At 33.7% G+C, this 16,072-nt stretch overlaps 3 protein-coding genes across 4 annotated transcripts; all 3 read right to left on the reverse strand.

The window, feature by feature from the left end:
• Positions 1–958: 958 nt before the first annotated feature.
• LOC115699727 (sialyltransferase-like protein 1) lies at positions 959–4,233 on the reverse strand. Its single transcript, XM_030627263.2, has 11 exons — positions 3,833–4,233; positions 3,640–3,746; positions 3,464–3,550; positions 3,274–3,351; positions 3,086–3,177; positions 2,776–2,977; positions 2,590–2,680; positions 2,386–2,444; positions 1,990–2,138; positions 1,803–1,884; positions 959–1,693 (listed from the first exon to the last, which is right to left on the reverse strand). The coding sequence occupies exons 1-11, from the start codon at positions 3,948–3,950 to the stop codon at positions 1,325–1,327; spliced, it is 1,434 nt and encodes a 477-aa protein (XP_030483123.2). The 5' UTR covers positions 3,951–4,233; the 3' UTR covers positions 959–1,324.
• Positions 4,234–9,697: 5,464 nt separating this feature from the next.
• LOC115700967 (protein PXR1) lies at positions 9,698–10,499 on the reverse strand. Its single transcript, XM_030628649.2, has one exon. It carries the CDS (start codon positions 10,434–10,436, stop codon positions 9,855–9,857), a length of 582 nt encoding a protein of 193 aa, XP_030484509.1. The 5' UTR covers positions 10,437–10,499; the 3' UTR covers positions 9,698–9,854.
• A 1,111-nt stretch (positions 10,500–11,610) lies between these two features.
• On the reverse strand, positions 11,611–15,819 carry LOC115700829 (aspartokinase 2, chloroplastic). 2 transcript variants are annotated; one of them, XM_030628494.2, is made up of 14 exons: positions 15,584–15,819; positions 14,858–15,349; positions 14,671–14,753; positions 14,518–14,558; positions 14,282–14,436; positions 13,838–13,987; positions 13,651–13,746; positions 13,332–13,448; positions 12,834–12,953; positions 12,642–12,734; positions 12,433–12,555; positions 12,204–12,320; positions 12,036–12,098; positions 11,611–11,951 (listed from the first exon to the last, which is right to left on the reverse strand). In XM_030628494.2, the coding sequence occupies exons 2-14, from the start codon at positions 15,269–15,271 to the stop codon at positions 11,844–11,846; spliced, it is 1,680 nt and encodes a 559-aa protein (XP_030484354.1). In that variant the 5' UTR covers positions 15,272–15,349; positions 15,584–15,819; the 3' UTR covers positions 11,611–11,843. The 2 variants fall into 2 exon arrangements, with proteins under 2 accessions (XP_030484354.1, XP_030484355.1); XM_030628495.2 differs by having other exon boundaries at positions 12,439–12,555; positions 15,584–15,818.
• Between the last annotated feature and the right edge of the window lie 253 nt (positions 15,820–16,072).

Below are 16,072 nucleotides of genomic sequence, written 5' to 3' on the forward strand. Positions count from 1 at the left end.
TATTACAATACTTTTTTTTAAAATTATTATATCATGAACTTTATTAGAAGGATTCTGAACTGATGATTGTTTTATAATGGTTGATTTTGTGTTAAAGGTTTATTGACAATCTTCCAAGTAGAAAGGTAGGATCGAGATGGGCCCAAGATGTTGGACTACCTATCACGTGAATCGTGTCATATTCGTTGTCTTTAATATTGGTTTTGGAGTTGTCCACAGTATGCTAGATTGAGATGGGGTATCCTTTATGATATTGAAGTCTTATTGTTTAGCTTTTCGAGAGTATTTTTTCTCTTATGTAAGTCGCAAAATTAATATTGTAGCATATGAATTGGCTAAACATACTTAGAACAGACAATAAACTTTAATAGATGGAAGAACCTTTGCACCTTTGCATGATATTTTTTATTCAACCTAAAAATGTTACTCTTATCTAAAAAAAACAAATAAAAAAGTTACTCTTACAAAAATAAAATAAAATAAAATAAATAATTTTTTTGACTATATAATTAAAAGTAACTTGATCCCTACCTAAAAATATAAATAGTTATTTAATGCATATTATTTTGTGCAATTAGAGTATGTATTTAACATTATTCTTTAGATTATTTAGAATATTTACTCCAAAATACTATCATTATCAAATTATATTGTGTTAATTTTTTTTTTCTAAACAGAAATATAGGACATCTGTTAATTTTCCAACATGAAATTTAAAATTTTAAAACGAAAATATTTTTTATTAATACCATTAATATGAAAATAAAATTTTAAATTACACTATTTCAGCATTGTAGATATTTTGGTAAAAAATTTAACAGGTGAATTTAAAGCACAAACCCTAAATATTATCAAAAGAAAATGAAGGATTTACATGCATATGATTATGATATTCAATTCTGTTGTATAGATAATAATATAGAAAAGATAAAAGATATAATATGTACACGGTAAGCCATTTTTAAGATCATAGTAATATAATTAATATACTTTCATTGAATTCAATTGCTACATTACTTAGTACAATATCAAACCTAGATATGACCCCATCACCAAAACTAAGAAGAAAATTACAGACAAAAGTTTATTGTATTTTCCATGTAACACACTATATCCCTTCCCTGAAATCCTCACTAAAATGATTATAGGTTTCGATGACCGCCACTGCTGCTGCTACTCGTGCTAGTTTATCCGAAAATAGCCGAACATGCAGAGTAGCAGCAGCACAAAAGCTCAATTCACATGCCCTTTCACTTGAAATTCCAGAAAACAAAAATGGGAGTACCTTGTTAGGCGCGGCCGCCATGGTTAGAATGCCATCTTTTTACGAGTGTCTCACGCATACTAAATCATCCAATTTGTTTCCATCCATTTTGTATAGAGACACTCCCTCCATTTGATGATAGTGTTCCTGTGCTGCTTCTCTCAAACTCTCAAAAGGCATAACTTCCCATTTACTGTAATTTGATGACTTTCTTACACTGCTCATATCTGGAGACCCCGACACAGGTCCATCGCTTTCAGGGCTCACATTCCCCCACACCTTACAACTACCAAACTGACCCAAATCGCCAGTTTCACCCCTCTTCAAATACAAGGCCGCTGCATGAGCTTGTTGTATCATTTCTCTAGTCGGCACATCTGCCCAATCCTGTTTCCTCTTGGATCTCATGGGTGAATGGATCCTAATAACCTGGGAAAATACAACCTCGAATTAGATTATGTCATCAAGATTGCATCTGTGTTAAGACAACTTTTCCATAGATTCCAACAACATAGAATTTTCAAATATGTATTCTTACACCGAGGCATTCTAGGAGCTGGTAATATGCTCTTCCTTGCAGGGGGTTGTGCCCTTTCCTGGGTGTAGAGAAGTATCTTGTCCTACAAGGTGAGACTAAATTATTAGCAATGGAAGTTGCTGAAGAATGTCTTTCCAAAACGAACACACAACAATAAACTATATATGTATAACAGGAGTTAACTGACCATTCAGTATAGCCAGGGTCAACTGTGAAACCATAAATGTCAACAATGTCACACATGGAGAGTGCTAGTTCTATGGATTTCATTCCAGTTCCTTTCGCACCACGACGTAGCACAATTCCTTGAAAAAGATAAACTGGATTTGGAATTTTCTGCAACACGATATAATTTCAAATATTAATGGACTATTACATCAGTGAATAGAAAAGTGTTGTGTAGTAATTAAGTTAAACAAGAGTAACTCCTGATCAAGAGATCATGACCACACCCAAAGGAAAAAAAAAATCCTTGGCAGCAGTAACTTCTAATACCAATCCAATAAATAAATGTAAAATCTCACTAACACAGTAATCTACAATGATGAATATAGATAGGAAAAAACTCAGATTGAAACATCACCTTGATCATTGTATTGAAGTCTCTATGTATCACACTTTTGATTATGAGTACTTCAGTATCTGCAACAAAAGAAAATTGTAAAAAACCCTACTACGGTAATGTCAAATTATGCATCAATAACTTTCTTCAATGATTTTCCCAAAAATATAAAACTAGTAAACAATTAACAAGAATGAGGTAAATAACATGTGTTTCATAACTCACCCGACCCATTTAGAATGGCAACCATGTTACGAGCAGCACCCCTAACCACAAGTCGAAAATCCCTCTTCAGCCCAACATACTTGGCATATTTCTACAAAGGACATGGAAAGGCAAAATACATTTCATTAACTACTTTTGTAGACAAAGACTTTGTTAGTGATAGGAAATATCTCTAAAGCTTTCTACCTTATTAACAGGAGCCTCATTGTCACGTATTACAACATCATGACCATCAATCTCTTCTCCAAACTCAGTCTTTAAAAGATCTCCTGAATTTCCAACAACTGCACAGGTGCGGAACTGTCTAGGATGGAAAGGGGGTTTTGCTGGTAAAATCAAATTGAGATGTTCCTCACATAGTGTCCGGTTGTAGCATTTATCAGCTCCCCTATAACCAAGACAATGAAATAATCAGATTCACTTACAACTAATTAAATCATTCATCTACATTAATCACAAGAGGTTCATGAGGAAACTAAGGCTTTCATAATCATACAACTGTGCTATCCTTTTTGCTGCATAGTCTTCCCACCCATCCGGCCGAACATCTAGATACTCTCTAGTGAGCACAGTAGTCATGTTACGATACTACACCATCAAAAAAATGTAAGTAAGCAAATGTAATTGGCCTCATAATAAGCTAACTACAATAACTAATGATTATAAGATAATCAGTTTAGTAACCTGTTCCCAAAGTAGAAGTGTCTCACAAATGTTGTACTTGTACTCCAATGGTTCAAAAACTTTGAATTGCTCATTGTACTGCCATTAAAAACTTAAAACACTAAGAAGGGGTGGTTTAAATTTAAAGTAATTGACTTTTCTTTCTTAATGAAGTAAATGTGTGAGAAAAAAAGGAATAAAGAGAACAAACCCAGGTGCTGTTAGTGCCTTGTGGAAACTTAAGGACCAAGTTACAATGATCAGTTATATGAGCAGTGAGTCCAAGGCCTCTGTTTGCCTACAATTAAATTCCAAGTTATAAAGTGAAAAAAGATCTAATTTTGATATAATTGATGAACATTGGAATTGAACAAAGAAGAGGCAAACCACGCATTGTTGAACATTGGACTGAAACTCCTCAAGAATTCGGACATGTTGAAGAGTCTTCAGATCTAACTTCTCAAATTTGTTTTGATTTGAATTGGAAGGAGCACCTGTAATAGCAAACATGAACATTAAAATCGAATCGAGATCACCTAGAGAAAAATCAAGTCAGAGTAGTAGTAGGAACTGTAAGAACCTGTGAACAAAGAGAATTGGATTCCGAAAACGAGAAGAGCGAAAAATGCAGCAGCAAACACCAAATATATAACCGTAGGGCGCTTTCCATGGCTATGAGCTTTCTGAAGAGACCTCATTGTAAGCTCATAGCCTAAGCAATCATATACAGAAATGGAGATCTGCGAAACCTTTAAGGTCGGTCTTCAACCGTCCCTGGCCAACTAGATCTCGCCTTAGAGTAGATGAACCCCGTCGTCGATCCCTGACCGGAGCTCTGGTCTGGTAGGTCTCCGGCGATGTAGCTGAGTTCGCACTGGTTTGGTTCCTAACCCACAAATTTCTGAGTTAAGAATATCTATTAAGCCCATTTTACGGAAAGAATAAGAAAAGGGAGAAATTAAAATAATAACAAAAACAATAATCATGTCCAAACTTTTTAGTTAGTTAACTCCTATGTAAAATATTTTAGTAATATTTTTTTTTTTTTTTGAATCAAAGGTTTCATCAAAATCAGGCCTCAGCCTGAACAATGTCACACAAGAAAGATGGAGCATTCAGCTCATTAAACATACCATCTGACGATAAATAAGAGGCCCTAGCAACACAATGGGCAGCATTATTTGCAGATCGATTAACAAAAGAGACAAGGACATTATTTAAACTTGATAAAATAGTACGACAGTCCTCAACTAACAAACCAAATTGGGATGGCATATGAACTGAGCTGTTAATCGCTTGAACCACAACCAAAGCATTAGACTCAAGAACCACCTCATCCCACCCTTTGCGCTTTATCCAACTAAGTGCCTCCTTGATACCAATCACCTCGGCTATCTCTGCAGACACACAATCCCATCTACTCGCAGAGATAGCTTCAATAAGCTTACCATGACTATCACGAGCAACACAACCAAAACCAAATTTATGATGAGCTTCAAAAGTCGCACCATCGACATTCACCTTGACCGATTTTTTTTTAAATATTTTAGTTAACTCCTATGTAAATTAATTGTGATTTGATTAGATCTTATTTTTTAATATCCAATTAAATTGATTTGAATTTGTATGTGTTGTTTAAAAATTTAATACACTTAATATCTAATTAAAATTGTTAGTATTTTTATTTAGTTTAGATGAGTAATTAATGAATATTGGATCTAACTAAAATATTGGATAAATTTAAATAAATCTTATATGCATGATTATATATTTAATGGATAGAATCGATTCAATTCGATTGGATGGCTAATACTAATAGGATCGAATCCGATGTTAAAATTTAACATCTAATATATAATTTGGATATGCCTAAAAGTATTAAATGTGGTCTAATAAATACCTCTAAGAAAGAAGTGTTAATTACAATCTCCTATTATTCAACCTTCACCCCTAAAATTATATGTTGGTATATTTCTTTCAATTTTTTTTTTCATACTAGTAGTATTTTTAATAGTTACAATAATATCAGGAAATTACATTACATGCCTCTTTTAACTTGATGTCTTTAATTTTTACCCTCTCTTTTAAAATTTATTATGTTTGCTTCGTTTTTCAATTATTTTACTAATTTTACCCCTATCAATTCACGATACTTTTTATTCTTCTCGAATCAAAATTTTACCACAACTTTTCCACAAATTTTACAAATCTATTATGTTTGAAATTATGTCTTAATTATGTGAGTGCGTGAGAATAATTTAGGTATAATACTCATAAAAAGAGGTATTTATAAGTTAAATTTTATTTGAAGGTAAATGTAGTCAATGTATAAAATAGGGGTATTCTTCAACTTCTCCATTTTTTTCATAGTGGTAGTATTTTTTATAGTTACAATATCATATCTGTAAATATTTGAAAAATTCTAAAAAATTTACCATACAAAAATAGAGTTTTTGATATTTCAGTTTACTACGCGTATTTAAAAAACTTTAAACCTATTTTAAACACGATAAACTATTCAAAAAATTAGTTAGATTAAAAAATTCATTCCCTACTTACAACTTATATCACAAATATCTCTTTCAAATATTTTTTCTAACTATCAATAAAATTTCCAATCCTTTTAATATTTACAATATTTACTAATCTAACACAATATAATTCTATTTTAAGTTAATCAAAATTTCCAAAATAAAGTCAAATATCACTTTTTGAGGTAATTGATCTCCTTAAGGTGAATAGTTTTCACAAATTCTTTCCATTTTGGATGGAAATGTAGAAGGGAAATTTGAATTTATATGCTTAAATAATTAAAAAATTTTATTATTATACCAAAAATTTACACTATAAAAAAACTATACTTTTTTTTTTCAAAACCCCAAAAATACCCCCCTCACAAACATCATCTCTCTCTCTCTCTCTATCTCTCTCAGCCAACTCTCTCTCTCTCTCAACTCACAGTCGACCCCAACGCCACCCGAACCCAAACCCCATCCCCATCGGACCCAAACGCCACCCACTCTCGGATCCAAACGCCACCCACTCTCGGACCCAAACGCCACCCACGAAACCTTCGGCTGTGGGACTTTTCTTTTTTTTTTTTTTTTTTTTTTCTTCGCATTTCAGAGAGAGGAAGAAAGAGGTCCGATGGTCGGACCTCGGGGTCCGATGGGTCCGATTGGTCGGACCCCATCGGACCCCAAGGTCCGACCAGCCGTGAAACTTTTTTTTTTTTTTTCTTTACGCGATTTGAGAGAGAGAGGAAGAGAAAGGTCCGACCAGGCTGTGAATTTTTTTTTTTTTTACTTTCTGCGATTTGAGAGAGAGAGGAAGAGAAAGGTCCGACTTGGGGTCCGATGGGTCCGATTGGTCGGACCCCATCTGACCCCAAGGTCCGACCATCGCCCGAAACTTTTTTTTTTTTTTTTCTGCGATTTGAGAGAGAGAGAGGAAGAAAGAGTGGGTGTCGTGGGTGGCGTTTGGGTCCGAGAGTGGGTGGCGTTTGGGTCCGATGGGGATGGGGTTTGGGTTCGGGTGGCGTTGGGGTCGACTGTGAGTTGAGAGAGAGAGAGAGAGAGTTGGCTGAGAGAGATAAAGAGAGAGAGAGATGATGCAGAGAGAGAGAGAGAATTGTGAGGGGGTATTTTTGGGGTTTTGAAAAAAAAAGTATAGTTTTTTTATAGTGTAAATTTTTGGTATAATAATAAAATTTTTTAATTATTTAAGCATATAAATTCAAATTTCCCATGTAGAATAGTCCTTACAATTAAAAAAAAAAATGGTTGCAGCAATTACAGAATAATTATTTTGATAGATCCCATTCCCTTAATTTGAAAAATTAAATAAATGAGACGTGAGATATATGGTACAAAATCCTACAAACAATGAACTAAAATGATATTGTCCATACACCTTATTACTCATTCCCTTAAATTCCTTCTTTCAATTTCGAGCTAAAATCCTGCAAAATTTATTTGGAACAATTTGAATGGTGGACCTCTTTTTAATAGAGCATGAACTACATTCTAAAAATATGGAGTACTTTGGCCATCACTAGACTTGGCTTCGATGGTGTCTTTCTATTTAAGGAGGCTTATTATGTTCCAAGCTTCTTCTTGAGAAGTACTATTTTCAAACCAAGTCTATTAAGAACCTACCATTTGCAATTGTTGCTTCATTTGAAATGTGTCCTCATGTTGAAGATTATGCTTTATTTGAGAAAATTTCCATTGATTAATGAAAGATGAAATTCATGTTATTGTTGTCTCTACCATCATAGATGAGATTTCACAAAGTGTTTAAAGAGAAGATTATCAACCACACAAAATCTATACCCAACGTTTTTGGACTTGTGATTGGTCAAGTCTTTATCGAAAAAATTGTAAGAGCTTGCCAAAATTGTTCAAAGGACAGCTCATAAAAATTATAAAAGTACATATTTGGTGTTATTAAATTTTATTAGGTTTTTACTAAAATACTAAATTTTGAACATAAATTTACAATTTTACTGTCGCAGAATTTTTTACAAAAATATTGTTTTTTTTTTTTTTTTTTTTATAAAACAACCGTAAAATAATATAACACAACAATTTACAATGGACGTGTGCTCAGTCTAAGCGGCTCGACTTGGTTTCCTTAGCTTCCAATCGCACTGACACAAGAAAACACTGGTCCAAACCGGCTGCTGGATAATTAAAAATTAATGTTGATGGGACGATTTTTGAAGACACCAATAAGATCGATTCTGGTTTTGTAGCACGTGGTTGTGATGGTCGAATAATTGAGACGTTTTTAACTATTTCTTCGGTCAGTTGCCAACCCGAGATTGCAGAAATTCTAAATATCAAAGAGGCAATTAGTTGGATAAAGAGGAATAACAAGTCAAATGTCATTTTAGAGATGGATTGCATTTTAGTTGTTCAGACTATTCTTAGTTCGGTCTCTATGCCTTCTATTTTTGGTTTATTTGTTCAAAATTGTCAATTTATTTTATCTTCTTTAAGTAATGCTTTTATTGGTCATATTAAACGGTCTGCTAACAAAACCGCGCACTGTATGGCATGTGGTGCTTGTTATTGGTCAGGTTGTCGTTTTACTGAGAGCAATGTTCCCCTTGCTCTTCAGTTCATTGTTTTAGCGGATGTTTCTGTTTAATAAAGATTATTTTCATTCAAAGAAGAAATAATAACGGGATAAATTGAGAATACCTCTTCTTTATATATTAATCAAAAATACCTTTATATTATATTTCATTAAAAAGTACCCACTTTTATTAGTAGATTGCCCAACCTTCACTCTCCACTTAAGTCTAACACATAATTTATGTCAACCTAAAAGGTAAAATAAGAATATCATCTATAAAAGTGGGTATATCTTAAAAAATATAAAAATAAAGATAAAAATTAAAAATAAAATAAAATTAGTATACAATATAATTTTTTTTCAAAAACAAAACACTATAAAATTTACACAGAATTTTTTAAAAAACATCCACCTCACAGTAAAAAAAGAAAAAAATTAAAAATTTCAGTGTGAAAGTCTTAAATTTATTTAGTTTTGCTATGTACTTTGTATAATATAATATTTTTACACAACTATTTTGTGATTGAAATATGATAACCCAAAATTAAGTACCTTGATTCTCGATTGAATTTGTAGGCCCTTGACACACGGTTTCAACGATTTTTGTTAGTCAAATGATTCTTATGTTGCTTATAACTAAAAAATGGTCAGCCAATAACATGAAGGTATATATGCATAGCTACAAAATTCAAATAGCAAAATATAAATGTGCTTTGATAAATGTACCTAGTTACCAAATTTTCCATCCTAGAACGATTGAGGGAAAAATAGTCTAAAAATGGGAACATGCCAAATCTTCTCTAATCTCTACTCTACCATTGTAATGTAACCTTGTGTAATCACAAGTCTTGAGTTCTGTCATTTTTTTATTGAGCTAAATCTTCACAAACTAGCATAAAGAAAATAAACCTTACGATCCCTTTTGGTCATTTCTCTAACCAAATGCTTACTTCTGATATCATATGAAAGCAAAAGCTCTCTACTAGCCAGAAATTTAAAAACCCAACAATGCAATATAAGAACAATGAAACACAGGCAAATTTGGTTCACTAATCAGAGTCCATTGAATGTATATATATAACTATTATAGATATATAAGATGCAGTTCTTCCAGCAAAGATTGAATCTTGGCGTGTGCCCTAAGAACCCCCCAGAAATCTCTACGGGAAAATCTTGTAAAAACCAGTGATTGATGTTCTGTACAAAACAATGTTGAAAAGCTAAAAAAAACCAATTGAAAGCTTGAAGAACTCATTCTAAAGCTCCCATTAAATATAACAACTCAACAAGTTATCTACTTTCATTTTAGTAACTGAAAATATCAATCAAACGAGTTCAAATGGATAATTTCATAGACATCACATATGAAAACTTTCATTATGTATATATAATTTTTTTGTTAATGCAAATTCATTAAAGGAACAAAAAACAGAAGCTTCTCTAGCTAGAAATGGAGAAAACAAAATTGAAAATTACATAATCTAAACAAAAGAAAAATAGGTAAGGAATGAAGAAAATTACTAGTTCTTGTTCTTGTTCTTATTGGCTAGCAAATCATCAGGAACAACCTTGAGTAACTTCCTCTGTTTAGACTTAGCAAGTTTCTTAAGCGTTTTGGGATTAGTAATCTTCTGAAGCTTAGTACCAGATCTCAATATGTTCTCCTTCTTCCTCTTCTCCCTCTCTTCTCTTTGCTTCCTCTTATCAACTTTATTCTTCCTAATCTCTTCCTTAAGCTCTTCTTTCCTCTCTCTGTAAGCTTTTTTTATCTCCTTCTCCTTCGCTCTCTCTTCGAAGTTCGTTCCCTTTCTAACCATAGTCGCCGAAGCCCTATGCTTCCTCGGCTGCTTCCACTTACGACCGGAGACTCTTCCGGCTATGACGCCGTCGTAAGTCGCGTTTCCGAAGATCGGTTTGTCAGGATTCTCCGACGAAGCTATAGCTGATCTCTTTGCTGAGGGAGGAGCTGAGTCATCGACATCCATGGCTGCATCGACATCTTCGCCGTTGCCGATGTTGTTTTCGGCTTCTTGTCTTTTACGTTTGTAGGTTTTGCCGCCAAACCCTTCATCTAAGCAACGGAAATCGATTGTACATGCCATGACTGAGACTGTTATTTTCTCTAACCCTAGGGCTTAGCTCAATGGAGAGCTGCCAATATATACTCTTCGTGCTAGCATGGGCTGAATTGGGCCTCAATTACGTTTCATCAATGGGCTGCGTCCAGGCCCAATAGTTTCGCTTCGTTTTTAATAAAAGATGTCGCTCCTTGAGACTATCCAAGAATATTGTCGTTTCTTCTACTTATGGTCATTTTCACAAAAAAGAATTAAAAGAAATTAATATATATCATGAATAACATTTTATAACTATAATTTTATTAATTTGGGTGTTATATGTTCTCCTACTAGTTGACATGCATTAAATTAAAGGCTAAATAGAATTTTTGTCCTGAAATTTGACATGTACCATATTATGTTTGAACTTTTAAAATCGTTAAAAATACCCCTTAAACTATTGAGATTGTTGGATTTAAGAACTTTAGTCTAATTTCATTCAATTTTACTATTTAAGTGATTGTTTATGTACTAAACTATGCTTCCTATACTTTGATATCTACCAAATTATACCCCTCAAATTTTGACATGTACTAAATCATGTTCCTTGAACTTTCATCTATATTAGACTTTTTTATTAAAATTGAAAAAAAAAATCCTTAAATCTAACAATCTCAATAATTCATGAGGCATTTTTAACGACCTAAAAAGTTCAGGGGCATAATTTAATACATGCCAAAATTTAAGAAGCAAAAATTCTAATTAGTCTAAATTAAATAGAAGTACGATTAAGATTAGTATACTATATAATGTGATGATTCGTAACATCATAAATACTATAGGGTTGATTGTTTAAAATTTGAAAAATTCTTCAAAATAATTAACTTGTCCATAGTGCTCTAATAATTGTTGGTAGATTAAATAGTTGACTTGATACCAAATTCAAGTATTTACTTCCACAATGTTATATTAGATAATTTATAACGTATTTATAATTGTTATCAACCACAAAAATTCAATATTATAGTATTATACATTAAATTTTGGTTTTAACATTTAAAATGTATTGTAGGAATAAAAGTGAACAAATAAGCCTCCATTTCAAATATAATTTGTGCTGAAATTGCCAAAATATATTGTAGCATTGCTAGCTACTGATCTATTACTCACCTTTTTATAGCACCCCCAACTCCCAACATAAATAAATAAGCATAAAGCATATGGGAACCTAATAAAAATTACATTGTACAACAGCATACAATCCTAGTTATAGAAGACAAAAATATTAGTCTCTAATCATCAAAAACAATATTCTAAGTTCTAACATTGCAACACCTAAGGAGCAATAATAATGAACAACAATTATGCATCTTGAAGCAATTTAGTTTCAAGACAACATATATTATTGTTTTATGGGGTGAATAAATAGCTTAATGCCAACTTGTGACAATTTTATGATTTAACAGACATTTCAGAGCAATTGCTCTCAAAGAATGCCTGGTGAAGAGCTCTAACACACTGCTCTGCTTCATCGTCATTTACGATCAATGAGATATTAACCTATGTCAATACGAAAACCGAAAGAAATCAGTGAACCGAAACTATGTTTGTTCTACTCTTTACAACTCGTCGAAATATAGTTACCTTAGATGCACCCTGAGAGATCATCTGAACATTGACCCCGTTAGTTCGAAGGACACGAAATGCCTGTAACAAAGTAAAACGAGTAAACTCTTTATGATTCGCGAACAAAAATATGCTTTGGATAATTCGTAATTGCTATAAGTAGCTTTAGCTTTTATAATCCAGTACCTTTTCTAGTATTAACGATGATTTCTGGACATTTCCGATGAGTGATATGATTGATCTGTGCTGAAGAAGTTTGACGACAGCAATCTTCTCCAACTCTTCTACAACGTGGTCAAGTTCCTGCCGAACATTAGATTAGATGAGTTGCAAACAGAACAAAAGAACTCTAGTGTTCAGCATAGAGCAGAATTTAGTAACAAAATCATGTAATGAGGATGATGTTGTGTCGTACGCATGCCTGTTGAATTAGCTCTCTGCTCCAAAGCTTAGAAGGATCCAATGTCAAAGATATACTGACTTCACTAGTAGCTACAACATCTACAGATATGCCCATATCTTCAAATATCGAAAACACCTAGCATGGAAGAAAGAGTTCTTGATATTAGATAACAGCAAGATGAATGAGTCAAAACAGAAAAAGTGGCAAATAATTATGCTCACTTTAGCAAGGAAACCGAATTGACCAAGCATGCGAGTGCTGGCAATATCCAACATGGTAACGTTCCGCTTCAAGACAATGCTAGTAAGTACAGCCTGCAAATCATAAGGATACGAGAATAAAACATAGATATATGGTGAAATACTGATTTCAGCGCCAGTTGAGTTTTGGGCATTCAATTCTTCTGACTATACCTTAGTCATATCTCTATTCCGGGTGATGAGAGTGCCTGGTGCTTTAGGGTTATAAGAATTTTTAACTCTAACAGGAACATCGCCCTCTCTGGCTGGTCTCATGGACTGTGGATGCAAGACCTGCAAAAGGAACAAATTTCTCTCAAAACTCAACTTCATTTCCTCCCTAAAAGTCTTAAAAGTATCTTGTTCGGTTTCAAGATTGACACCATGTAGTTGAATCTAACAAACATGAATAAAAACCTAATGTGGTTAAATTACTTGTAACAAAAGATGCATCATAAAATAATTTCATCATCAATATGTAATGCCAGTTGAAAACACCGAAATTGGACTAATAAAGCAATGCATTCTTAAAACCCATAATTGAATACTTGGCAACAACATTCAGCTTATGTTTAGAAAGAAAAAAAAAAATTGATAAGGGCTAGTTTGCAAGGCATTTCTAGAGAAGTATAAAAACAGCACTAGAGTACCACCAGCAAAATATGATGATACCTGAGCACCAAAATATGCAAGTTCAGCAGCCTCATCAAATGTTAAATAGGGGACAGGTTCTGCATGCGGGTATATATTAGGATCACAGGTTAAAACACCATCAACATCCTTCCACACCTGAAATAGATTAAAAATAATAAGCTTCCTATAGTTAACTTATTTGACCAAAGCAAAGACAGTAACTTAGTGTAAAAGTGCAACGCTAGAATCCTACTCCACACCCAAAAAAAAAATTGTAAGTTTGAAACAAAACTAGCATTAGCTGTCAGTGAAGTAAATAGATTAAACTATGTTTTGTTTGTAGAAACAAGGCCTACACCTGAATTTCTCGCAACCCTAATGCTTTGCCAATGGTTGTGGCTGTTAAATCGCTACCACCTCTACCCAATGTAGTCACTGCACAAGACCTCCATCCCTACAAGGCAAAGAGGAGGAGCTATTAGCATTTGCAATAATTTACAGTGATGTAAAAGAATCCATATGAAGTAACTAGCCAGCAAGAACACCTTCCCAAGGAAGCCAGTAACAATTGGGATTGCCGGGTCACTTATCCAATCATTATATAACCTTTGTTTAAGGGCTGGATATGTGGCCTCCATAATATCCGCATTTGTGAAATCATCTGTAGTTATAAAACCAATTTCAAAAGCATCATACTGCAAAACAGAGCAAAATGTTAAAGTTTGTCACCACTTATAACAGACCAACCAATCGAAACTTCTCTAGAAGAAATGAAATTGACAACTAAAACAGGCCGGGCCACTTTAAACTAGTTCAAATGCAATCACAAAGGTGGGTGAGTGGTGGTTTCGAGAGCGTATAAAGGTATTGGTTGTAGTTCAAATAATATGACACCATGATTCTAATTAGTTAACATCAAAGACCTCATAGATTAATAGCAACATAACCTAAGCCACAGTAGGCTTTCAAGAAAATGGGAAACCACTTACTTGGCGGGCCTTAACACCAATCTTATTTAAGTAAGCTGCAAATATCCTTGTTGACATGCACTCCCCAAATGAGACCAAATAATCTTTTGTCCGCAACGTTAACTCCTTCATCATGGCAATCCCCTTCAGTAGCTGTTCCAATTCTTCCAGGAAACCTGCAAAAAATTGATTCACAATAAGCAAAAAAGCTAAAATAGACAAAGACAAAGCAAACTTCAAGTGGGGAGAACACTCACTTGCTATGATAGACCTATCTATACCAAGCTCATCCACAGTCCTGTGTAGAGCAGACTAAGATGATGTGAGAGAAAAATCAAAAGTACTATTTTGGTTCTCTTTGTATTTACAAATGACCTGAACAATTACAAATCAGAAAATTTTTGTCTTGCCTGTGATGCAATTCTTGGATGAAACTCAACTCTTCAAGACTCGAAACGTTAGTAACACCGCAACTGACAGCTTTTTCTCCAGCCTAATAAATGAAAAACCATATTAAGTTAAGAATCACTATGTAAACAATGAAGTAGGAAAATAAACAGAATCTCAATAATAGAACTACAGATGTTTGATACATACCAGTAAAAGCCTGTTAGTGGTTTTCCCCATTGCAGAGAGAACAATCACAGGTCTCTCCTCTGGAAAACTAAGAATAAGATCAGCAACCTCTCTCATCCTCTCAGCAGAGGCAACAGATGAGCCACCAAACTTCATGACACAAGACAATTGCTTTTCATTCTCGTCAAGACTCTGATTCCCTAACTGAGTTTTTTCAAGCACATCAACTACACTTCTTTCACAACTAACGCTCAAAATTTTACTTCCACAAGATAATTGTTTCACTTTCACACTTGAATACAACCCCTTAGAGCTGGAAGACACAGAAGATGCAAAACGAAGCCGCTGAGACAAGGAAGGCTGATTTTGGAATAGCCTCCTCGAAGATACTGAGCATGGAGTTTTAGCTCCACAATATTGCAATGCTATCTCCATTGTTAAAATAATCTCAATGGATCTAGTATCTGAAAAAGCCTAGTTATTTCGACAAATTCAGTCAAGTGCCAATTTTCTCTGATGACAAAAAAATTCAAAGATCCCGAAATCAGATTAACCAAAAAAAAAAACTCAAATTTCAATAACTTTAACCAGAAAACACTTGCATTTACTGAGCAACACTCATCCCCTCATTCAAGAACCAAAAAGAAAAACACGAATTCATGATTCTAAATGCATTTCCTCATTCATTGCAAAGTTCACTTTAACAATAGCACAAATTCAAAAAAGAGAGATATTAGAGAGACACACCTTCAAAGAATGAATGTGCAGAGCTTTGAGCTTTGAGGTTGGAGCTTCGAGCTCTGTGTAGGGTTTCTTGAGAGAGGAAGAGAGAGAGAGCTACGGCGGCGTGTAGGTGAGACCGCGAGGTCCAAAAGTTTGAAAAGACGAAAATGGTACAAAAAAACCAGTCGCCGCCTCCCTTCCCTTCCCTTGGTTTCTTTCTCTCGTTTAACTCTCACTTACATATTATATCATATATGTAATTTTCAAAAAATAAAATAAAATAAAATAAATAGAAACAACGTGCATCTTAATCTTATAATATTCGTTTGGGGAATTTTGTTTTGTAGTGCATCAAGTGTTGTTTTTGGTATTTTAAAAAAAAATAAATAATAATTGTGTGCGTCCTAAGAAAAATTATAATGGTTTATAATGAGGAAAATAAGATTTAAAATTTTAAATATTTGTTGTAACAATTTCAATGTATAGATTAAAAAATGTGTTAAATTTAGCAAT

Source organism: Cannabis sativa, chromosome 8, assembly GCF_029168945.1.
Source record: "Cannabis sativa cultivar Pink pepper isolate KNU-18-1 chromosome 8, ASM2916894v1, whole genome shotgun sequence".
Taxonomy (NCBI): Eukaryota; Viridiplantae; Streptophyta; class Magnoliopsida; order Rosales; family Cannabaceae; genus Cannabis; species Cannabis sativa.